The sequence below is a fragment of the Topomyia yanbarensis genome, chromosome 2, assembly GCF_030247195.1.
Source record: "Topomyia yanbarensis strain Yona2022 chromosome 2, ASM3024719v1, whole genome shotgun sequence".
Classification (NCBI taxonomy): Eukaryota; Metazoa; Arthropoda; class Insecta; order Diptera; family Culicidae; genus Topomyia; species Topomyia yanbarensis.
The window spans coordinates 265,178,399-265,204,482 of record NC_080671.1 but is presented as its reverse complement, the minus strand read 5'-3'; the positions used below and the strand labels follow the sequence as shown (position 1 = coordinate 265,204,482).

At 42.5% G+C, this 26,084-nt stretch overlaps 1 protein-coding gene across 5 annotated transcripts in view; it reads right to left on the bottom strand.

The window, feature by feature from the left end:
• LOC131683120 (uncharacterized) overlaps positions 1–25,654 on the bottom strand; it is a 140,379-nt gene extending 114,725 nt beyond the window's left edge. For all 5 annotated transcript variants that reach the window (XR_009304377.1, XR_009304378.1, XR_009304379.1 and 2 more), the window contains exon 1: positions 25,252–25,654. Coding sequence is in view for 1 of the 5 variants with exons in the window: in XM_058964937.1 (XP_058820920.1) it covers positions 25,252–25,542 (291 nt within the window). In the remaining 4 variants the exon portion in view is untranslated. The remainder of the gene's footprint in view (positions 1–25,251) is intronic.
• Between the last annotated feature and the right edge of the window lie 430 nt (positions 25,655–26,084).

The following is a 26,084-nucleotide window of genomic DNA, read 5'->3' as shown; positions in this document are numbered from 1 at the left end:
GGCGCCCCGACGACCCAACTCGGTGCTACATCACGCACTACTCAACTGGTCCCCGGCGGTGGACCTAGTCTACACAGTTGGAGAGTTCCCCGGCGGCGGAATTTCTCTCGAAACCCGATTTGCGGTTTCTTGTTGGTCTCTACGCCACTTCCTCTGCAACTCGGAGAGTATGCTCGAGACCACTCTGTTGACAGCGTCCCAGGTATGTTCGTCACGGCACATCTCTTCGACGATATTGTCCGCTGTCATACCAGGTATACCCCTACGAACTTCTTCGAATCTAGGGCATTCGAAGACCGCGTGTTCCGGTGTCTCCTGCACGGTCGCACAACCCGGGTAAAGGGGTGACGAAGCATGTCCAAACCGATGCAAGTACTTCCGGAAGCATCCGTGCCCGGACAAAAACTGCGTCAAATGGAAGTTCACCTCTCCATGCTTCCTATGTACCCAGGCCGATACATTTGGGATGAGTCGGTGGGTCCACCTTCCTTTCTCCGCGTTGTCCCACTCCTGTTGCCATTTAGCCAACGAGTCCGCTCGAACCTGTCTCCTAGCGTTACGTGCATTTCTCCGCTGATAGCATTCCACGTCCTCCGCCAGGGTAATGCAGATGGGGATCATCCCGGCGATAACGCATACTGCCTCCGACGATATTGTTCTGTAGGCACTCGCGACTCGTACGGCCATCAGTCGGAATGTCCTGTTTAGCTTTTCACGGTTCCGCTTGGTTTTCAGCGCAGCACTCCAGGCAGGAACCCCATATCGGAGTATCGATGACGAAACAGTAGATAGCAGACGTCTCGTGCTGCTTCTCGGACCGCCGACGTTTGGCATGATTCTCGCTATTGCGTTCGTTGCCTTCGCCGACTTTTCACAGGCGTAATCAACGTGGTTGTTGAAGCTCAACCGGTCGTCGATTATAACTCCCAATTGCTTCAATGCACGTTTCGATGCAATCACGTGCCCTCCGACGTCGATCTGCATCCGTTGGACCGATCTGCAGTTACTGACCAACAACACCTCCGTCTTGTGGTGAGCTATTTGCAGCTTGACCCCGTTCATCCAGCTCTCGATCGCGTCTATTGTCTCCGTCACCGACACCTCCACTTCTTCAAGTGTCTCACCCATCACCGTTAGTGACACGTCGTCCGCGAAACCTACGATTTTCACTTTCCTAGGCAGCTGCAGCGTTAACACCCCATCGTACATCCCGTTCCAAAGGGTTGGACCGAGAATGGATCCCTGAGGAACGCCCGCTGTGACGCGCAATGACTTCTGTCCTTCGCTCGTCTCGTACAGTAGCACTCTGCTCTGAAAGTAGCTCTTCAGGATCTGGCACAGATAGTCGGGAACCCTCATTCTATGCAGCGCTGCAGCGATGGCTTCCCAGCTGGCACTGTTGAACGCGTTCTTCACATATATCGTGACCACAGCGCAGTATCGATCTCCTCTTCGCTTCTGTTTAGATGACTTCTCGGCACTCTCGAGCACTATCCGAATTGCATCCACTGTCGATGCTCCTTTGCGGAAACCAAACTGCATCTTGGACAGTCCGCGCTCACCTTCCGTGAATTTCGTCAACCTGTTAAGAATGATCCTTTCCAGGAGTTTTCCGAGTGTATCCAGCAGGCATATGGGTCTGTACGAGGTCGGGTCGCCAGGTGGCTTCCCTGGCTTCGGCAGCAACACCAGCTTCTGGACCTTCCACATATCGGGGAAGTTGCCTTCATTTAGGCACTTCTGCATCACTATCCTGAACATGTCCGGATATGCCAGGATCGCAGCTTTCAGTACCACGTTTGGTATTCCATCCGGAACAGGGGCTTTCTTTGGTTTTAGGCGCTTCGATGCTTCTACTAGCTCGTCGTTAGTCACTTGCCGATCCATGTTTGTTCCTTCTTCCTCGCCGTGCGGTGACGGTGGCCATATAGTTGGGTCGTGCTTCGGGAAAAGACCCTCGACGATTATCTTCAGCTTGCTCGGACACATTTCGGCTGGCGTCGTCGGACCCTTCATTTTCGCCATCACGACTCGGTATGCGTCACCCCAGGGATTGGCGTCTACTTCTCGGCATAGCTCCTTGTGGCACTCTGACTTGCTAAGTCTGATCTCCCGTTTTAGAGCGGCCCTAGCTTCCCGAAACGATGCCTTATGCTCTTCTCTATCTGGTTCCGACCTTGCTCTTTGGGCCCGCCTTCTGGCTCTGAGACAAGCAGCGCGTAACGTACTAAGCGTCTCGTTCCACCAGTAAGCTGGACGCCGTTTGTTGCGTGGTTCCAGTTTTCGCGGCATTGTGGCGTCACAAGCCGCCACAATCCTTCTTGTTAGGTCAGCCGCATCCACGTTCTCGATCCCGCCGTTCGGCCGAAGTGCCTCAACAAAGAGGTCTTTGTTGAAGGCTTTCGTCTTCCACTTTCGTTCGCCGGTCACCCTTCTCTGTACTGCCGCGGGGTTCCGTTGACCGATACGGTAGCGAATCTCCTGGTGGTCACTATGCGTATACGTTTCGCATACTCTCCAATCCATGTTCGCCGTCAATGAGGGACTACAGAATGTGACGTCTATGATGGACTCCCTCCCGTCTCTCCGAAATGTACTAACAGAGCCTTCATTGCACAATCGTACGTCTAACTTCGCTAGAGCTTCCTGCAGGATACACCCTCTTGTGTTGGTTACTCTACTGCCCCATTCCACAGCCCAGGCGTTGAAGTCACCACCAATGACTACCGGCTTCCGATCGATCAACTGCTCGGTTAACTGCTCCAGCATTAGGCTGAACTGCTCTACTGTCCACCTTGGGGGAGCGTAACAGCTACATACGAAGATGCCGTTGATTTTGGCTATCACGAAACCCTCATAGGAACGTTCTACCACTTCTTGGATAGGGAATCTTCCCATTACTTGTATCGCTGCGGTTCCTGATCTATCCGCCACCCAGTTACCGTTATTAGGGGGGACTTGATAAGGCTCTGCGATCAAAGCGACATCGCACATAGTTTCTGTCGTAGACTGCCACAACAGTTGCTGTGCGGTATCACAGTGATTCAGGTTTATCTGGGTCATCTCCATCACCGTTGGCCTGCAGTCGCCTTCTTGTACGCTGGGCATTTAAAGCCACCCGTCTGATGGTCGTTTCCTTCCGCTGGGGTGCAAAGCAAGCACTTCGGCATCTGCGTGCAGTCTCTGTATGTATGTATGTATGTATGTATGTATGTATGTATGTATGTATGTATGTATGTATGTATGTATGTATGTATGTATGTATGTATGTATGTATGTATGTATGTATGTATGTATGTATGTATGTATGTATGTATGTATGTATGTATGTATGTATGTATGTATGTATGTTTTTTTTTTTTTTTTTTTATTTTTACAATGGAGAAGACCTTTATGTCCTAGCCCAGTACACGTGCTAACGGTAGGGTCCAATCTACCACACGGGGTGCACTGGGGGCGTGTCGGACTCGAATGGTGACCAACCATTAATACCGACTAAACTCCATTGGGCTCCGCCATCATTCCTCCCAGGAACTACCTCTCGGTATTACTTCTGGGGGGATGGCTGTACTCAATGTACTCATTCACTCTCACTCGCGCGATCATACATCCTGTATGAGGCTTACTTGGGTGCTCTCTCAATCACACTTTGATTCACTCTCAAACACTCCCACATGAGGCTGACTTTTGTGCTCACCTTTTACGTTCCATGCGAGGCTGACTTGTGTGCTCACCTTACTCATTCCTTGCTAGGCTTACTTTTGTGCTCGCCCTACCCATACATGTGAGGCTGACTTGGGTGCTCACCCTATCACCTGATTCACTCTCAATCGTGCTACTCTATTGTACCTTTGTCACTCCCTCTGGCATCCCATGTGGGACATTTTTCTTAGGCCCCACTTCTGACATACCATGCGAGGCTGACTTTTGTGCTCACCTTTTTCATTCCTTGCTTGCTACCAACCTGTGAGGCTGACTTTTATGCTCACCCTTAACATGCAGTGTGAGACTGACTTGGATGCTCACCCTTTCACTCCTCTGCCACGCCATGAGGCATCGATAGCTTAGTTCCAACATACTACGCTACGACCCTCCCGTCTTGGCATGAGGCAGTCCACTTATACGCCTATACACTCACTCTTCTGTCTTGCTTCGGGGTGGCTGGGTTTACCCCTTACGCGGTTGCCATTCGCTGCGCCAACCAACCTCGGCATGAACAGACCATTCACTCTCTTATTTTGCGCTTGGCCTTTTTCGCTCCAACTAACCAATCACTAGTTAGCCGTGCCCGCCGTCTGTTGCTCGGTTCGCCAGATTACCTGTAGCCTACTGGCAATCTGGATGGTAGCAGCCGAGACTGCGTTCCACTTCTCCACCGTTTGACACATCCGCTGGATAAGGGTATCCGGGGTTGTGTCCCAGCCACAGACGTCAAGCATTGCTCTTCTTTCGACGTCGAACCGATGACATACGAACAGTATGTGTTCGGCAGTTTCATCTACACCTGGGCAGTCCGGGCAGACTGGGACCTCCGCGTGTCCGAACCTGTGGAGGTACTGACGGAAACAGCCATGGCCTGACAGGAATTGTGTCAGGTGGAAGTGAACTTCCCCATGGGGTCTTCCCACCCAGCTCGATATGCTAGGTATCAGCCGGTGGGTCCACCTACCTTTCGAGGAGTTGTCCCACTCACGCTGCCATCTGGCGACCGAGGTCACCCTGGTGCGCTCGCGGGCTCCCCTATTTCCACGTAGCTCAAAGCACTCCTCATCTTCCCGAATGACCAGCCCGACTGGCATCATGCTCGCTATCACGCAGGATGCATCGTGTGATACCGTGCGGTAGGCAGATATCACTCTGAGGCACATCACGCGGTAGGTGCTCTCCAGTTTCTGTAGGTAACTGGTTACCCTCAGTGCTCTTGACCATGACGGGCCGCCGTACCTGAGGATAGATACGGCAACGCCTGCCAGTAACCTACGTCTACTGGCGCACACCTTTGAGCTGTTGGACATCATTCTCGATAGTGCCGCAACAGCAATCGACGCTCTCTTGCACGTATAGTCGACATGGCTGCCGAAGGTCAGCTTGTCGTCTATAATGACTCCGAGAGACTTCAGACTTCGCTGTGAAGTGATCGCGACTTCTCCCACATGGATAACTGCATGTTGTGCCGACTTGCGGTTGTTGACGATAACTACCTCCGTCTTATGATGAGCGAGCTCCAGGCCTCTCGCGCTCATCCATTCCTCCACCGTGCTAATCGCGTGTTCTGCGGTTAGTTCTACCTCAGGAATTGACTCCCCGTAGACCTCCAAGGTTACGTCGTCGGCAAAGCCGACGATCTTGACCCCAGGAGGGAACTTCAGTCTCAGAACCCCGTCATACATGAGGTTCCATAACACCGGGCCTAGGATCGAGCCCTGCGGGACTCCGGCGGTAATCGGAACCCTTTTCTGACCGGCATCGGTCTCGTATAGCAGTACGCGGTTTTGGAAGTAACTTTCCAGGATCCGGTACAGACCCACCGGTAGGCTAAGCCGGTGTAACGAGAGCGCGATGGCATCCCAGCTTGCGCTGTTGAATGCATTCTTCACGTCAAGTGTCACTAACGCACAGTATCGAATACCTCGCCTTTTTCGTTGGATCGCTATCTCGGCAGTATTTATCACTGAGTTGAGAGCGTCCACTGTGGACTTACCCTTCCGAAAGCCAAACTGGTTGCTTGACAGACCGTCCGTACCTTCCGCGTACGGGGTGAGTCTGTTGAGGATGATCCTCTCAAGCAGTTTGCCAGTCGTGTCTATCAGACAGATTGGTCTGTACGCCGATGGGTCGCCTGGCGGCTTCCCGGGCTTCGGCAACAGCACCAGTTTCTGCCTTTTCCATCTATCGGGGAAACGGCACTCGTCAAGGCATCTCTGCATAGCTAGCCTGAACATGTTCGGGTTCGCTATGATCGCTGCCTTGAGAGCGTTGTTCGGGACTCCATCCGGCCCTGGAGCTTTGTTCATTGCTAGGGATTTAGCCACTGCGAGTAGTTCTTCGTTCGTCACTGGAGCCACCATTTCGACCGTGCCCGCACTGTCTCGTAGTGCAGGTGGCCAGGGGCTTGTGGCTCGAGACGGGAAGAGTACTTCGATAATCGTTGCCAACCGGTCCGGAGACCGTTCAGGGGGTGAGGAGCCCCCTTTGGTCTTGGCCATCACAATCCGGTAGGCGTCACCCCACGGATTCGCGTTGGCACTCTCACACAGGTTGTCGAAACACGCTCTCTTGCTGCTTTTAATAGCCTTGTTAAGGGCTAATTTCGCAGCTCGAAACGCTTCACGGCGGTTCTCTCTTGCATCCTCGGTGCGAGCTCTTTGCATCCTACGTCTAGCTCTGAGACAGGCTGACCGTAGAGCTGCAATCTCGGCACTCCACCAGTATACCGGGCATCTACCGTTTCTTGGCAGTGTTTTTCTCGGCATAGTGGCGTCGCACGCGCGTGATAGAACAGCTACCAGCGCATCCCCGCTTAGACTGTCGGTGTTGGCCTCCAGTCCCAGGGCCGCGGTGAAAGCTTCGCTGTCGAAGTGATTGGACTTCCACCCGCGTACCTGACAGGGATCTCCCGCCCTCGGATGCTGCACACCATAGTTGATCTTAAAGCGGATTGCTAAATGATCGCTATGGGTGTAGCCTTCGTCTACCCTCCATTCCATGCCTGGAGCCAGACTCGGGCTGGCAAAGGTCAAATCAATCCACGCCTCCACTCCGTTTCTACGGAATGTACTAGCGGAGCCATCATTAGCTAGCACAGTATCGAGTTTCGCAAACGCTTCCATTAGCGCTTGACCCCTGCTATTGGTACAGCGGCTGCCCCACTCCACTGCCCAAGCGTTGAAGTCTCCCGCTATTACTACCGGTTTCCGGCCCACGAGGTCCGACGAGAGCCTGTCGATCATCTGGTAGAACTGTTCTATTGGCCACCTTGGTGGGGCGTAGCAGCTGCAATAGAACACACCATTGATCTTGGCAATCGCCACACCCTCGGCGGAGGGGTGTATTACCTCTTGAACCGGGAACCTTCCCGTTGTACAGATTGCCACCATTCCAGACCCGTCCGACACCCAATTGCCGTTGCCGGCAGGGATACTGTACGGGTCTGATAAGAGGGCGACATCTGTCCTCGACTCCGAGACCGACTGCCACAGCAGCTGTTGGGCTGCTGCACAATGGCTAAGATTTAGCTGTGTGACTCTCACGGCTTCTTCTTATTTAACTCGCCGAAGGGACACGAAGGTCCGCCCATAGCATGTTTATGGGCTTGCTTCTTGCTGGTGCAGATAAGGCACTTATATGCCTTAGTGCACCCCCGCTCTTTATGCCCCTCCTCGCCGCATCGACGACATAGCTTGCTCCTGTCTAGGCCTTTACATTCGTAAGCTTTATGGCCGGATTCTAGGCACCGATAGCACCTGTCCACTGAAGGCGGCTGGGGTATACTAATAGGGCATACCGACCAGCCGATCTTCAGCTTCCCTTTCTCGGTTACCTTTTTGGCATCCGCATTCAGTAGCCTGAGGTAGGCTACTTGGGTGCCAGAGGGTCCGTCCCTCAATCGCACAGAGGCCCGCTCGATTGTGACGCCGCATTGCTCCTTGACGGCTGCGACGACGTCTTCTGCGGTCGTGAACTCGTCCAAGTGCTTGCACTGGAGAGTTGATTCCGCACCTAGCGACCTGATTTGGGCGCCCTCGCCAAGGACCTCTTGAGCCAAGGCCTTATATATTGCACTTGATTGTGCGCCTCGCTTCAGCACCAGGAGCATCTCTCCCGTGTTGGTGCGTCTTACGCTACGCACATCCTGCCCAAGGGCCGAGAGGCTTTCGGCCGCCTTCATCGATTTAAGGACATCGGCGTATTTGTCCTTGTCGGTTTTTAACCACAAGGCTTCGCCTCTGTCCTTGGCCTTCCTCGCAGGCCGCGGTACCTCCGGTTTCGGTGCCGGCTTCTTCTTGGTAACCAGCGTCCAGGGGTTTGAGCCCCCCTGCCCCGGTCGTGTCGGGTTGCTGGTACCATCGCTCTCCACAGCGAGGTCACTCTCGCCCTCGCTTACCTCACCCAGGCGGCGTTTGACCTTGACGGTTGCACGCCGAGTGGTGTCGGTTTTGGCACCCTCTCCTGGCGACTTCCTAGGGCGCTTCGCATTCGATGCCGTCTTGCGATTGCCCTTTCCCTTTCCCTTCGAGGGGAACTCGGTCGCCGCTCCGATCGACGTGGCTGCTCCATAGAAGGTAAAGGCCACTGTCTGTGAACCTCTATTAACCTTCTCTCTTTCCTCCCTATTGGAGGCCACTATCTGGGTTTCTCTGTCGGGCCTCTCCCGACATTCCACCCTCTCAACATATGCCTGCTGTTCCTGTCTTGCGACACGAACAGCTTTCCGGAGCTCCAGAAGGCTCAACTTCAACTCCTTGGCTATGTTCTGCTTTGCGCTAGCGAAGTCGATTATAGCATCGAGTTGCTTCGCTACTTTGCGCATCGCAGCTATTGGCCCCTCCGATGCATTGGTAGGGGTATTGCCTACCGCTGCTGGGGGGTCACTGGTGCTTTCGAGTACAGCACTCATCGTTCCACTACTCTCCCCACGGGGGGGAGACCTCGCCAAACCACCTCTTGCGAAGGGGTTTGGCACCTCCGTCTGTTTATTTTTATTATTTTTATTTTGCTCCATGAAAATTCCCACGAGTAGCGCGAGAAATATATGTCCGCCACGCCAGAGCTCCGCATTAGCGTGGTAAGGGACGCTTACTGTGGGGGTTGCCCAGGTACCCCACAGGCTCCGTTAACGATCGAGCATCTTTTTCACCCCCTCGATCACTCATCCCTCGGCACGGGTCGCTTCACGCCTTGGAATTGGGGTTATGCCCTACCTTGCTTTACGTGGTGATCTCGGCCCGGATCATCACAACCATCCTCCTTTACCAGGGCTTTGGACCTGTAGCTCTGGATCTCAATAGTTCCATGTACGTATGTTATTACAGACATGCTACTATTGGGATCCGTCATTCGCTAGCGGATGACGTCATCTCCATCACCGTTGGCCTGCAGTCGCCTTCTTGTACGCTGGGCATTTAAAGCCACCCGTCTGATGGTCGTTTCCTTCCGCTGGGGTGCAAAGCAAGCACTTCGGCATCTGCGTGCAGTCTCTGTATGTATGTATGTATGTATGTATGTATGTATGTATGTATGTATGTATGTATGTATGTATGTATGTATGTATGTATGTATGTATGTATGTATGTATGTATGTATGTATGTATGTATGTATGTATGTATGTATGTATGTATGTATGTATGTATGTATGTATGTATGTATGTATGTATGTATGTATGTATGTATGTATGTATGTATGTATGTATGTATGTATGTATGTATGTATGTATGTATGTATGTATGTATGTATGTATGTATGTATGTATGTATGTATGTATGTATGTATGTATGTATGTATGTATGTATGTATGTATGTATGTGTGTATGTATGTATGTATGTGTGTATGTATTATGTATGTGTGTGTATGTGCGGATTTGTTAACAAAATGTCCACATCGGTTTCTCGGAGATGGCTGAACCGATTTTTACAAACTAAGATTCAAATGAAAGGTATAATATTCCCATAGGTTGCTATTGAATTTCATTTTCAACCGACATCTTGTTCCGGATAACGAGTTGAAGAGTATGGTTACAAAACAAAATTTGTTGATTTGTCCACATCGGTTTCTCGGAATTTTCTGAACCGATTTTGACAAACTTGATTTTAAATGAAAGGTCCATCAGATGCTGTTGAATTTTGTGTGGATCAGAAGTTCTGGTTCCTGAATTACAGGGTGATACGTACGATCACGCAGCAAATCCCGATTCTAACGAATTCTGCGATGAATGTAAAAAGGTGAATTTTTTTCCAAAATGTAAACGGATCCGGAAGCATCCAAATTCAGAATAACGGTTATATTGGTTTCTCGAAAATGGCTAGAACGATTTGATCAACTTAGTCTCAAATGAAAGGTGTTGCGTCCCCGGAAACTGATATCAAATTCCATCTCCATCCGACTTCCAGCTCCGGAGTTACGGGTTGTGGAGTGCGATCACATAGAAAACTCCGATTCAATCCGATACCGCGATGAATGCAAAAAGGTGCTCTTATATATACTTACCAAGTGTAATAAGAATGAAAGACATTTCCATAATGTTATATTGTACGAACCAGCTATTAAATCATAGTTTGGAGAAATGAGAAAGGCACAATTGCACCTCTAGGTGGATTAAAACAGGTTTTTTACAAGTGCATTTAATTACCATTTAATATTCCAAGTAATTGAATATGCTTTAGTAGGTTTTACAATAACTGTTACATCATTACATGTTACATGTTTGCTTGATGTTAAGTCAGCAGAACAAGGGATTTCTTAAAAAATCGCGAATATTTTTTTTACAAGTTCATTTAGTTAGCATTTAATTACTCAAATCATTAAATATGCCTTTGTAGATTTAGCAGTGACTTTCACATCATTGTTCTGTTTGATATGAACCCAGCAGAACAAGTTGTTTCTTTAAAAAAATGTAAGCAATTTTCTAGAAGTGCATTTAATAAGCATCTAGTTATTCAAATTACTAATTATGTTTAAGTATGTTTTGCGTTTACTTTTCCATCATTGTTCTACTTGATGTTAAACCAGCAGAACAAGTGTTTTCTTAAAAAATCGCGAATATTTTTTTATAAGTGCATTTAATTATTGTTTAACTATCATTTAATTACTTAAATCATTAAATATACTTTAGTAAATTTTACAATTACTTTTGCACCATTATTCTGCTAGCTGTTAGTTGTTTCCTTAAAAAAATGATAAAAAAAATTTTCAAGTGCATTTAATTACCATTTGATTATTCGAATTATTAAATATGCTTTAGTAGATTTTAAAATCATTGTTCTGTTAACTTTATGTCAGCAGAACAAGTGATTTCTTGTAAAAAACAACTTTTTAAAAGTACATTTAATTAGCATTTAATTATTCAAATAAATCAATATGCTTCAGTAGGTTTTACAATGACTTTTACATCTTTGTTCTGCTAACTTTATGTTAAGTTAGCAGAACAAGTGATTTCTTGTAAAAAACAATGTTTTACAAGTACATTTAATTAGCATTTAATTATTCAAATAAATCAATGTGCTTTAGTAGGTTTTACAATGACTTTTACATCGTTGCTCTGCTAACTTTATGTTAAGCCAGCAGAACATGTAATAAAACAAAATCTAAAAAAGCATTAAATTTTTCAATTGTACATTTAATTTGCATTTAATTAGCACTAAATTATAGAATATTCACAATCATGTTCTGCTGATTTCGCTCTTCCAACTTTATGGACATGATGCAGACTGATTTAATTCAATACTACAATAACAATTATCTGATCCGTAGATTGATAACCTGTTGTAGTAAACGTCATGAGAACTTTTGATAAATTTTCGGAATGAGGTCCTGATATGTAACTGATCTATTGGTCTTGATTTCACAATTGTCTAATAGCATCAATATCAAATCCCTGCCTGAAAACATTCGAATAGAAAATTCCAGAGTTCTGTAATCAATCATAATCCTCATTTCTTTTCAAATTGAGCTCGCTTTTGTAGAGATGTACTGTAATAAGGGTCTTTATTTAATATGAAGCGAAGTTAAAATTGATTTAATGTCTATGAAACATAGAACTACTCACCAAAGAAATGCATAACTTTCAACATTTGCTAAAATGTTTTTGCTTTTCTCATTCACTCTAAAATTCGTCAATCTAATCTCGACCCGGAGAGCCGAGGGTCATATGCCAATCGACTGAGTTCGTCGAGATCGGAAAATGTCTGTGTGTGTATGTATGTGTGTATGTGGAAAAAAATGTGACCTCTGTTTCTCAAAGATGGCTGAACCGCTGCGCTGGCCTATGTAGAGCACACTTTCGGCGCGTGCTTGCCGTTACGGAAGAACGATAGGAACAAATCAGGTGCACCTTGACGATGCCAAATTTCTTCATTGCCTCGCTAGTGCAATCTAACTACATTACATGTTACAAACGCCGCCGAACCCTCATACACCAGCTAATTATTTCCGAAAACTGCTTTCAGATTCGGCCTAGCGCGGAAGAAGTTGACATCAAAGTGGATCCAGAGTTAGTACACGACGACGCGGACGATGAGCGATCAGATATCGAAAACGCAGTGGAAGATGCTGATGAATTAAACATTTTCTTTGGAACCAAAAACCGAAATGCGCATCAAGGGAGAGAACGGGAAGATTTACGTTATTAGGGGGTTGGGAGAGGAAAAAGTTGAAATGGGTGATTTGCAGAGCGTTTTTGTCGATTTATGGATCCGTATCGCAAGATGAAACAAAATAGTTCGAAGGGAGAAAAGGGATCTGATGGTTTGCCGCTAAAGAAGGATCGTTCATTACCCATTCGGAACCGATGTCCATATTGTAATAGAGTTTGCGGACAAGTACCTGATGACGACGAACATTTGATGGCACACGAGTAGGTTAAGGTTTTACTTATTTTCTTTTCTGTAAATTCCAATTATATACTGTTTACTGTTACAAGTGAAAAGCCCTTCAAATGTGTTCCCACTGTTCGAAAACATTCACTCAATCGATAACGCTGAAGATACACGTCAGGTTGCACACCCGGAAAAACTCCGTACGTGTGCGAATACTGCGACCGAGGGTTCACTCAATCCAACAATCTGACAATGCACCTGCGAACCCAACACAACCAGATAATGGTATAGGACGCGAAGTCGACATGCTGCCCGAGCACAAATGTCGAATATGTAGCAAGGTCTACCGATCGGCGAAAAGTTTCCGGCTGCAAGAGAAGTGGCATGCCTCCGGAAAACTGTTCGATTGTCGCGATTGTAGTAAAAAGTATAACACATATGTGGCCAAATGCAAGGCTTCTAATACCGACGTGAAGGAAAAGATGTACTCGTGTAAAATCTGCAGCCAAACATTCCAGCATCAGCAAAGCGGGGTGTACCACACGAGCAACAAAAACAAACACAAACGGTTCGACAGAGGTTTTGAGAGATCTGGTGACGGACGAAGGAGAGGCGATTTGCCGAAACTAAAATAACTTTCTCGTTCCCAAATTGTTAAAGCTACCAAGCACAACACCAGGCAACTTGAGCAATTTTTCTTGAGTATGTTTTTGGCAAGTGGTGAGGATAGTGTACGCGTTTACTGGACAGTATTTGGCGCATCAAACATTAGTAGCGTAAATATCCAGCGCCAGACGCAGGTTCCGTTTGATGGATTCGATGGAATCGCTATCGACAGACACTTCATCATCTCGACTTCCATAAGCTCATTCAGTACTTTATGGTAAAATAACAGTAGTCAACACAGGCTACGGTCCGACCAGGATGTAGAATTCAACTAGATACATTCGACAATAATGCCACGCAAGACTGGCAGTATACTCAACTGCTGTATGCTTTTCAAGAGCAGCTGATTCTTGGTGAACTATCGGAAAGGATTCAAAAGAAATGGCATTTGCTTACATTTCAGCATGTATCAAACAATTGAATTCAAATAGTTTGTACCTTTCCGATTTATTTGAGGCATGATTTTCCTGGAAAGACAAATACCAACAATATCAAAATAGCGCCGATTTTTTTAACGTGGCGAATGAATTATTTAAAGTCACGTAAATAAAACAATCAATCAATCAGCTGAATTTCAAACCTCAACTTTTTTTGTTTTGACAACAAATTCTGTCAAAACAAATCAGTTTCGCGTGCGGCGTATTTTGCTATCCTGAATGAGCAAAGTACGTTTGTCAAACTTCTCCATCAACAAGTTTGACAAATTTCTCCATCAACAAGTTTGACAAACTTCTCCATCAACAAGTTTCACAAACTTCTCCATCGACAAGTTTGACAAACTGCAGCGTTACGCTGTTTGAAGTTTTGACAAACTGGTCAGTACACTGTTTGACAAATAGACAAATAATCGCTTTGACAAACATGCAAGACGGATACAGGTGTGCACATTTTTTTCTGTGTGTGAGTGCGGTTGTCATTTTTCTTTGATGAAGCCTAAAACAAGAGGATATGAAGAAGAAAAGCACAAACAGTTGACGTAGCGGGCCCTTCTGTTGCCATAAGTTTCGTTTCGGTTCAGCAAAAGTTAATTTAATCGGTTTTTTTCGTGGTAAAAAGTGTCCATAAGTGTTCTAATCGATAGATCCGAAGTGAAGCTCGGCCTTTTCTCACTTTTCATCGTGCGCCAAAGAATCAGGATGCTCGTTCGGATATTGATGTTTACTTCAAGGGCCCCGGCCGCCATGCTTAATTTTGCAAGTATAATACTAATACACTCAAAAGTGTCATATGTTCCCACCTTTCTCCATCTTGACAAACACGAATGAAAAATTTGGCAAACTGTGTTTGATCAAATATTTGAAGATCCAGTACACAGCAGTTCAAATTTATTTCACGAAAAATGTCAAATATTTGACGTTATTACAAACAGTGTACTGGTAGCTTTAGTACGATGCGTCTCAAATGACAGGTAGGGGAACGCGGGGCAAGTCCGACACTCTAAGCGCAATAATTTTTCTAAAATTCCACAAAGCTCCTAAAATCCTATATTCTGTGCATAATCCTTGTTTAGGTGGTTCTTAACAAAATATAATTTTTTCAGCGCTTCAAAAAATTGAATTCATTAATGATTATTGGTTGCTAAAAATGGAGAAAACGACATTTTTAAAAACGCTGCGGGTAAGACCGACACCCCCAAGGGGCAAGAGCGACCCCCTTTCGAACTTTCTTTTTGTCCATTTTTTTTCATTAAAAATATATTGTGTATGTGTGATAAAGTGCCATTATGTGTATATGAGTATGTGTGCTGCAAACGCATGCTTTCTGTAGTTTCATCGCGTAGCAAGAGGAAGAGCATTCGAATGCCTGGTGTTATAAATAAATAATGTTTAACGCATGGTTTATATTATGGTACGGGTTTTCTCAAGTAATTCTTTCGAGCTTTATTGCCACTTGTATAGCCATTCTAACGAGGAAGAGCTGGTCTGCAAGCAGATTATATACGCTGTTACTAGGACTCATTCACTTAGAAGTGACGCACGCTTCGTAGTAAGCTATCCGGTTCGTGTTGTGATTTTTCGGAACACTGTTGATCAACAATCCGAAGGTCAATGAAAATTTTTCATGAATATCATTTCAAAATCTCATATTAGATTATACTTTTCGTTTCGTTTTGTAATATAACTATGAATCACATTCAATTTAATTCTCAATTTTTTTGGTCGGTTTGAGACAATACTGATAAATAAATGCAAAAAACATAGTTTCCGTGTATTTCAATTATTAACATGACGTAATTATAGTATAATTGAACACAACAAATTTACCCAGTTGTTTGTATCGAATCAAAAACTGTCGGTCATACCCCAACAGCGCACATTTTTGTTAAATGCTCAATTTACAGTATTGAAATACTCAAACTTATCTTCAATATACACAAATAACGATATGGAGAGTAGAATAGTAATGTTTCAAAGGATTTCTTCCATTTAATTCCACTACGTTTTACATTTCTTATAAAAGAAATGTATAGAATTCGCTCAAACTTTCAAGTTTTTTTTCCGAGGCCCGGAGGGCCGAGTCTTATATACCAATCGACTCAGCTCGACGATTTGGTACAATGTCTGTGTGTGTGTGTCTGTGTGTGTATGTAACGGACAAATTCTCATTCGTGTTTCTCAGCAATGGCTGAACCGATCTTATCCAAACCAATTATAAATGAAAGAACTAAAAAAACAGTATGAACGCTATTAATTTGTTTTTGATTCTGATGTTTAGTTTTCAAGATATGAATGTTTGAATGCGTAAAAATGGCGTTTTTTGCAGTTTTTTAGGTTATCTGCCGAAATTGACAATATAGATTAACAATTTATCTGTTTTTGGACAGCTTTAACGAATACCTTTCGAACAAGCTATAGATTGTTGAAATCGAACTTTTATCAAAAGAGATATTTATCATTAAATGCGGACGAAAGATTTTTATCATTTCCCATTGCCAGAAATATGACCAAAAACATGTAATCTATTATTAACGCCAAAACGGCTTATTTTAGGTCAATAGTATCTTCGGAGAATTTAATGGAGGTAATATGCCCTTTCTTTTGGTATTGAGCTTTTGCTGATTAATCCCCCTATGAGTGAGATATTTTCACAAATTTTCTTGGAAGTGATTATATCGAAATGATGTCTTCAGCAAATTTGTAGCTCTTACTTTTGCGAATAACTTTATTAAAGACTTTAAATATCTATTTTGAATACTTTAAAAGTTATGGCTTGTTGTTTGTTGATTACTCTTTGTCGCCTATTCATTGTTCAATATAGTAATAATCCATTGAAATAAGCTAAACATTATTTCGATAAAACGAATTTTGTATATCATTTTACTATCTACAACCACTAGAAATAATCACCGAACACTTCCAAGTTGTCTGGAAGGAACTTGATAACTTATCAGTACAAAAATGTTCATTTGTGCGAACCTTCTGACTGCAATTTATCTAACGTATGACCATCGGATCGATCTGAAACATATCGGAAAATGAAAAGCGAAATAAATAACTCCAAGCAACGGCGTAGCCAAGAGAAGGTTTTGGGGTATAACACCATACAACCCCCCCCCCAACCCCCCCCCCCCACACCACACCCAGAAAAAAATATTGGGTTGAAGTTGAAAATTTATTGATGCAGACTGATTTAATTCAATACTACAATCTGGTTATCTGGTCCGTAGATTGATAACCTGTTGTAGTAAACGTCATGAGGACTTTTGATAAATTTTCGGAATGAGGTCCTGATATGTAACTGATCTATTGGTCTTGATTTCACAATTGTCTAATAGCATCAATATCAAATTCCTGCCTGAAAACATTCGAATAGAAAATTCCAGAGTTCTGTAATCAATCATAATCCTCAGATTTTTTTTCAAATTGAGCTCGCTTTTGTAGAGATGTACTGTAATAAGGGTCTTTATTTAATAGGAAGCGAAGTTAAAATTGATTTAATGTCTATGAAACATAGAACTACTCACCAAAGAAATGCATAACTTTCAACATTTGCTAAAATGTTTTTGCTTTTCTCATTCACTCTAAAATTCGTCAATCTAATCTCGACCCGGAGAGCCGAGTGTCATATGCCAATCGACTGAGTTCGTCGAGATCGGAAAATGTCTGTGTGTGTATGTATGTGGAAAAAAATGTGACCTCTGTTTCTCAGAGATGGCTAAACCGATTTGCACAAAGTTAGACTCAAATGAAAGGTACAACCTTCCCATCGGCTGCTATTGAATTTTTTATTGATTGGACTTCTGGTTCCGGAGTTACGAGTTGAAGAGTGCAATCACACAGCAAATTCCCATATAAACTGAAATGAAAAATTTTCAAAATCAAATTTGTATTTTTGATGCCAAATGACTTTAAAATGCACGAAACATTGAGATGTTTGACAAAAATTGACTTCTTTGGACTTTGGTACATTTTTGCCTTTGCCTTTTTCATATAGTAAGGTTATGCAATCACTCTAAAAATCGACAATCATACCGGCCCGGAGGGAGTATGCAGTGAGGGGTTGCTACTTTAACATTAAAAGTAGTTTAAAATTTCTTAACAAGTTGAAAATTTTCGGCAGGACCTGGACCTCCCGGATCTTTCTCCATGATCCACCGCTGGTTTCAAGCGATGTTTCAGTATCACATAGTATCTCAAGATCGTGGCTGTCGATCCATTGATATATGTGCAAATCGTACTGAACATGTAATAATTATATCCACCATTGTATTGAACATAACCAGCCATGGAATCGTAGTCTGGACAAATGAGAAAAGCACAATTGGACCACTAGGTGGATTAAAACAGGTTTTTATTTTGGGAATGCGTCGAGTTGAGACGAAAACGTAATATGATTAATAACGAGGATAACACTTTCCGAATGTAGAGAGAAATTTATGAAAAATGACGATTTCCATTCGATTCTAGCAGGTTCTGATCGATTTTGATGAGCATTTGATTTTTGTTGTATAACCAATTATATGTATAGGTCAAATGTTTAAAAACAGTAATTTAAGGTCAAGATAGCATCATTTTGAAACCGCCAATTTCGGAGGTTTAGTATCTTCGATGAGTTTTACAAACGTTAAACAGCGCATCATTTGATAAAATAATTTTGACGGTATATCGTCCAAGAAGTATTTATGGTGAATTTTCTCAGGTTAATATTCATGACTACAATAAAGTCTCAACAAATTTGCTAAAGACACGAACTCTGTTACTATTTTCTGAAAAATTAATTCTGCATAATTTTAAAACTTCAAAAATTACGGTTTCGGAATTATGCCGTTTGTACAGTATGATCGATTTTCACCAAACCCCCACCAAACCGAATTTCTGACTACGCCGCTGATTTCAAGTAAGTAGAAACAAAGTCGTTCTACACTCGTTCACAAGAAACTTCTTCGAATGCTTAATATCTATTATAATACATTGAAACCCCGATTTTATCAGCCAAATATGAACATATCTTTGATGGGCTCTAGCAGACGAACAAGACTGAATTCGAGTAAATCCTTTCTTGAGCATGTTTTCCTTATCATGAAGATGGAAATATGCAAAAATAAAATGTTCATCATAATCAGAAATAGTTATCAGACTACATCAAAGGACGGGAAGAATATTTTAACAGCTTCAGTTTATTATAAAGAAAAAAAATTGCCCGATTTAGTCAATGTCCCCATTTTGTCAGCCTAAAATACGCCATGAGACTGATAAAAATGGGTCTTTATTGTATGTGTTTTACATTTTTGTAGATTTTTTTATTGCATCGAACTACAACAATTTTTAGGTAGTTTTCAAGGGGTTATTTTATAGACTTCTTCCAAAAATTGGCGAACTTATTCCAATTCGTATACTAATTAATTGGTATACTTAAGGGTTTATATGTTGCAGATACAGAAAATACTGAAATTTTCAGCTTTTTTCCTACACAATATTACGAAAGCTTATTAAACAATTTTTCCTAATAAGTTTGTGAAAATTATAAACTATTTGAAATTTTTTAATAGTTTTATTTTTTATTTAACCGCGATTTTTTAATAAATAGTGACCATCACTTCACAACGTAGTCTATTTTTCATGGCTTGCGGTGGGCACGATTTCTCGAATTGCTGAACTGAAAATTATGGAAAAGAAATTATTTTTTAGTATTCTTTGCAGATTTAACTCGCCGCGCAGATAGCTCTGAATTAGACCCTAGTGCCGATTAAAACGATTTCGCTAGATTTTCAGAGCACTGTGCACCCAGTGCATTAACGCAAGTGACGGAAGGTTATCGAAAAGTTTCGTGAAAATTAAAATTCCAGTGATGATGATGATTTTCCCAAACGGTTCGTTTTCGAGAGGTTTTTATTTGTTCTTTGGCATTAGGATTAGCGATAATAATTCAAATCAAGGATACTACTGGGAAGTCACCTTTAGAAAAAGTCGATGTCGAAGTAAAATTTGAAACTATGCACGCATGCACTTCAGAGATAGCGTGATATCAGGAGCTGCGATTGCATTTCAACGCTTTTTTGTGAAAAGGGTGATACTTACAAATGTAAACATAGGGCTTATTCGCAACTGAGCCAAATTAGGTTGCACGGCACTAGCACCAGCTAACTCTTCCGCTGCTCTCCAGATGCGCGTGACCTTTGCCTTTGCTTGGCCACGCAAATGAACGAGCACTTTCATATTCGCCATTCTTTCCTTCTGATCAGTTTTAACGGGAGTATGATGAATCGGCATCGGTAGCACTGACATACACACTTATTTGAGTTCAAATCACTCCACTTCAATCGTTCAAATTGTTCTTCACTTTGTGCGCTTGATTCAGTGTTCGAAAATATGTGCAACTTCATTTTACACTTTCCACACAAAATATCAGGTTGATTTACCACTCGCGGCGTTGTTTATACACATGAAACAGTCTCACACTCTGTATGCAACTCGAAATCGGCTGGCTTCTTCTTCTTAGTGGCAACAACAGCAGCAGAACAACAAAATCAGTAACAGCAATCCGGCTTGAAGGACCAAAAATATCTTCGTTCACGAACATGAACGGATGGAGCACACCTTCTAGCAGGACAATCAATCTTGATGGGCAGGAAAATAATCGGCATGAGCAGACACTGAAACAGACAGGCAAATCCTCTCGGGATGGATTCAGAACAGCACCGGCTGGAAGGGATCTCCGGTTGGAGCATCCAAGTGTAGAGGCCCTAATTTTCTCCGGTTTCAATCCCGGGGAAATTTCAATCATTTGTCCATCTCTTGGATGTTCGACTCCCTGAGTTAAGTTGCATCATAAAGACTTAGCCTTAAGCTAAGCAAGTTTCATTGACGATGCGCTTTGCATACGCGAAGGAAATGTTTAATGATAACAAAATTGTTAGTTTACGCCGCGACCCTACCGTTAGAGGGGCATGGCATTACCTCGGGAAACGACCCATTGTTTTTAATTGAATCGGCTAGCGACCGACAGTTCTAGTGAGAGCTTTAGAAATGCTTTCAAGAACTTCGTGCTTTTCTCTCAGAGATGCGCGAAAGTGATCTAAACCCGCGTTGTTAAAAAGTCTTTTGACCAAAGTTAAGGTGCCAATTGTGATTAGCACGCGCAACCGGGTGCGTCGTGCAGTCTTGAGAAAATTCGACCGTATGTGAACATGTATGTATGTGCCTGAAGGTGTATCATAAAACAAATAAAGGTAGTGAACTTAATGCCTTTTCTGGGCGATATTTGTGCGAAAGAAAACGAAATAGCTTACGTTTGACCGAGTCCGGTAAGGCAAATCTGAAAGAAATCCACTACCCTGCTCGCGTCATACAAAACCAGTGGCCACCGACACTTCATTATCTATCAAGTTTATTGCTTCTATTGCTAAGGTAGGGTCGCGGCGTAAACAAACAATTTTGTTATCATTAAACATTGCCTTCGCGTATGCAAAGCGCATCGTCAATGAAACTTGCTAAGCTTAAGGCTAAGTCTTTATGATGCAACTTAACTCATGGAATCGAACATCCAAGAGATGGGCAAATGATTGAAATTTCCCCGGGATTGAAACCGGATAAAATTAGGGCCTCTACATGCCTCCTTACTTACTGAGCTTGATGCTGCCTCGGAGAGGAGCATCATCAAGACGACTGCGCGGGTTACTTTTAAATTAGGTAAAAAGTCTTTTGTATCCTAATTCCTAAGATTGCCATTACAAAAATTATGTTTCTTATTCACTATTAGCAAAAAAGAAGAATATTTACAGTTTTCTGGCCATTGTCTTTTAATTTTTCTTTTAACATTCTAACCTTACGATGGTCCTATTCCATATATTTTCCAGCTTCCAAACGTTACTCCCTCTCTCGGTTCCTTGACTCGGTTGCGTAGTGGTTCTCGGAATTCAGATTTCGGGTCCCTCGTGCGGCAGGATACTTCCAATCGGTTGAGAAGTGACATACTTCTTTGCCCACAGATTGTTGTCCCCTTGGGCTATGGTTGCTTGCTCATACATATTGTTTCGATTCTGTCTTCTCCGTTCACGTTGTTGACTTTTGTTATCTCATGTTGCTGATTTCCTCGATTCTGGTTAGAATTCATTTGTTGTACCAACCCTCGATCGATTACATTGATATCGACGTCCTTTACGTATTTGTCGGCATTGATTTCTCCCTCAACGTTTGGCTTATCCGAGAGATTTGACTGCTTGCTTGCTACCTTCAGGCCATTTTGATTGTGGGCTACTGAGGCGCTATTTTCATGCACACAGATCTGGTTTGCTTGTTCCGACTGTTACTTTTGTCTTTGGTTTAGGCTGATCCATGTTTAGCCTTCGTTGTCAATACTCGACTCTCAGCTTTGTCAAATTTCTCGTTAACTATAGGTTGTCCTGTTTCCTCCGTAGTTTGACCATTCTTCCATCTCCGAGATTCCCTCCATCTTCTTCCCGTCACCACCTACAACCGTTCTTTCCAAATTATTTGTCCTACCGTTTTGATAATTTGACTGCTATAGATTATTATTGTGTTAAAGGGCGAACACGAAATTATTGCGACACATTCAACAGGGCATAACTTTTTTACCATTGGATAAAATCAACCAAATTTTGCACACTTTCTCATTGATGTGTATTGTTTACATGCTGTCAAACTCGAAGTCGTGTTTTTCGATTTAACGAAAATGGAGGTGAACCAACGCAAGCCGAGAGAACAAATTCTTTCCAAACACCTGGAATTTCCTGATCTGTCGCACCGACAATTGGGAAAAATGTTGAACATTCACCATTCAACCGTCTCCAGAGTGTTGAAGCGGTTCCAGGAGCGGTTGATGTTGGACCACGACAAAGGAGCTGGAAGAAAACCGCGACCGGAGCACAAAAAGACGGAGGGAAAGATGAAGCGGATGATTAAAGCAAATCCCAACGTCTCAAGCCGTGATTTGGCTAAAAAGATCGGCATGTCGCAGAGCTACGTCCAGAATGCAAAGAAGAGAGCAGGACTAGATACATACAAGGTACAGAACTTCCCAAACCGCGATAAGCGGTAACAATCGACGGCTAAAACTCGGGCACGAAAGCTCTACGAGAAGATGCTGACAAAATATGGCATCTGTGTGATGGACGACGAAACGTATATAAAAGCCGATTTTAAGCAAATTCCGGGGTTGGAGTTTTTCACCGGCAAGAGCAAGTTCTATGTGGACGACAAATTTAAGAAGAAGAAAATGTCGAAGTTCGCCTCCAAATATCTCATTTGGCAGGCCATCTGCTCCTGCGGACTGAGGAGTGAGCCTTTCGTGACAAAGGGCGCAGTATTTTTGCCAGATTTGGCATCATACCTATTTTTGCCAGATTTGGCATCATACCACTATTCTAAAAGTGTCCTGGAGTGGTATGAGGCCAATTCTGTCCATTTTGTTCCAAAGGACATGAATCCGCCAAACTGTCCGGAGCTGCGCCCGGTGGAGCAGTACTGGACAATGATGAAACGGGAACTTCGGAAGAGCAAGAAGACAGTCAAAGACGAGAAGGACATGTTAAGAAAATGGAAAAAAAAACTGCGAAACTGGTACCGGATGACACTGTAAAGACTTTAATGGAGGGCATCAAGCGAAAATGCGTCCAATTTTACACTCAAGGCTCCATCGATTAACTTTCCTTTTGATTTTTGAAGTAAATATATGTATAAAACTACCCTAAAATTTTGGTTTGATTTTAAACATTATAAGAAAATTACATTTTCGGTGTCGCAATAATTTCGTGTTCGCCCTTTAGAAACACAAACAAAACTAATTTTGTTTGTGTTATCTTCATTCTCAACTTGTAATTTACTATATTTATTTAATTATTTCGATTTCTGTTTGTTTTCAATTATTTACTTTACTCTTTACAATTTGTCGTCATATATGAAATTACTTTGTTTGTAGTTCATTTAAAATGGACACCGACTCGATTTGGCAATCTTCCTAATCTACTCTTGTCAGATATGTATTTCAAGCAAGAACAAGGGTATTAGTTGTTAGTAATTGCACCCAATTCCTTCCTTTTCTCCAGATGTGTTTCTTGTGTTCGAGATCTTTTGCTTATTTTGCTTATTTTAATAATTTCGGGTTCTTTTGCCTGTTATGTTCTTTTTTAGTAAATTTCTTTTTTGTAATATTGTTGTGGACTCGAGATGGATAATGTATTTTTTGTGTGTTGCTCGAGTTGTGTTTTTTTTTGTAATTGTATTCTTTTCATAATAATTTTTCCATAATATATTTTTTTCATGGTATTTTTTTCAGAATGTTTTGTGTCGACATTTGTCGAAGCAAGGTAAGTATTTCGGCGGAATACTTGCTTGTCTTCCTTACTGTCTATTGTGGTTTCGTGTATGTTGCTTCGACATATAGAATGGATGAATGGACTGTACTCTTTTATTTAATTCTTAGGATTTAATTCATTACTTGGTTTATTTCTTAAATTTTTTATACACTGTACAAGGTTTAAAACACGACTGATTGTTTGTTGCTGGCGCAGCTACTTTTATAGTTGCGTAATAGCGGAAAGCTTGCTGTGATTGGTCCGCGCGTCCCAGGTCCGCGCCGTTGCTAGCAAGAGGGTAATGAAAGTGTGTTCATTGCATATACAATGAAATGCCAAGGAACGAATAGCATCGAGAATGTTCTAGAACGTACCTCGCTCGTAAGCGCGTATCTCTTTTTATCTGAAAGTACAACTCCCTGAGCATGTTTTCCCACTTTTTTATATAGAGATCCGAGAAATAGATCGAAAGTTACAGCGCTTCCAAACGCGATTCTTCTATTAAGAGCAGTTGTAATTTGAAATTTTAACAACGATTATTTCGAAATGTCGTTTTTCTAACAATGGTTTTTCCGTGATTACGGTTGCTGAAGAACCACTCAACCAATTTTTTCTTAATTTTTTTTTCTCAATTGATCGTATTTAATTTTTCTCGTACCTTAACGATTCTTTTTATGCATAATTTTTTGTTTTTTTAGTAAAAACGTTCTCGAATGCAGGAATATTTATTCAACTAATCGTTAAGGTACGAGGAATACTCATATTCTAATGGATTTTTTTGAGTTTTGGGTTTTCAGTTGATCTAGTGGTCTTCAATCGTGATAGTTTCGGGGAAAAAAGCCATAACTTCACCAATTATTAATATATTTTTATAAACTTATGCTTATTTATTACACTGAAAAATATACTACCAAAATACTATAAGTTTGATGTAATGGAATCATTGCTTTATGCCTCGACTTGAATTCAAACTTTCTTGACATTTTTCTCACAAAAAGTATGTAACCCCTTAAACAATGTCTTCAGGAATTTTGCTTGCAATATCACAAGATACAACTTTACTGAAGACAAAGTCTCTAATAAAATTACTATATTACTAGAAAATAAGTTATGTGTTTCAATTATAGGTGAATTAATCACCGAACCGTGCATTCTTGAATTAGCACAATTGCAAAAGAAACAGTTTCTCTGAATATACTATACTTCCAAAGTGAACGGTGTAGATGCTATTGATTTTGAGCAACGGCCTTTTAAAACTCTATGGAGTGACAATTGAAATTTTGTGACAATTTCACTTACCGTTGAAATCGGTCGCATTGGTGTAATTATAGTTGCTGCAGTATCTGCTCCCGAAGATGTCGTTTTGTTTATTCCAGACAGCTTATCCATTGTTTTTCGATAGTTTATTTCATACGTGCAGAGTTTAACAGCTAATTCCAAGAGGTTGGCGTTATCTGGTAACGTTGTTTTATGTTGGATAAATATTTTATAGGCATCAACTAGAGCTTTGGCGAAAGCTTCTTCCTTCACTTGCATGTGTTTGACGCACTTTCGGTAGGCTTTAAATATATCAACAAGTAAAGATAACATCTCGATATCATTGTCAGAAGCGATCAGACTTTTCAATATTTTCTGGTAAACGTCGAGGCAAGCATCTACGGCTTTGTTAGACAGATTTATACGGTCTAATTCATTTAAATATTTTCTGAAAAAAAAACATGATAAGAATCTTCGGAGAGTCTATGAGTCAAGGTATGTGTTTGGAAGCGATTTTTACTATTCGATTATTGTCAGTATCGAGTATCGATTCGATTATTATTTTCTGCTTTACTCAGAGGACCAAACTTTCATTTATTTTGTTTTATTTGGAGCAGCGAAAACCCCCCTGGAGCTAAGTTTCATTGCAACTCTCTCTCCAGCAGGCATAAAACCACTTCATATTTTGTACCAACAGATTACAACCATCCAAATGATACATTTCACAGCTTATTTTTACAACTATTTTTAACACCATAATTTTGCTACCTATAACTAACAAAGCTAACTAGACAAGGAATTAATGAACAATCACTTAGTGACTGTGTGGGAAAGATAAAAGGCAAAGGCGTGGGAAAATCGTGTAGCCAGCCCTG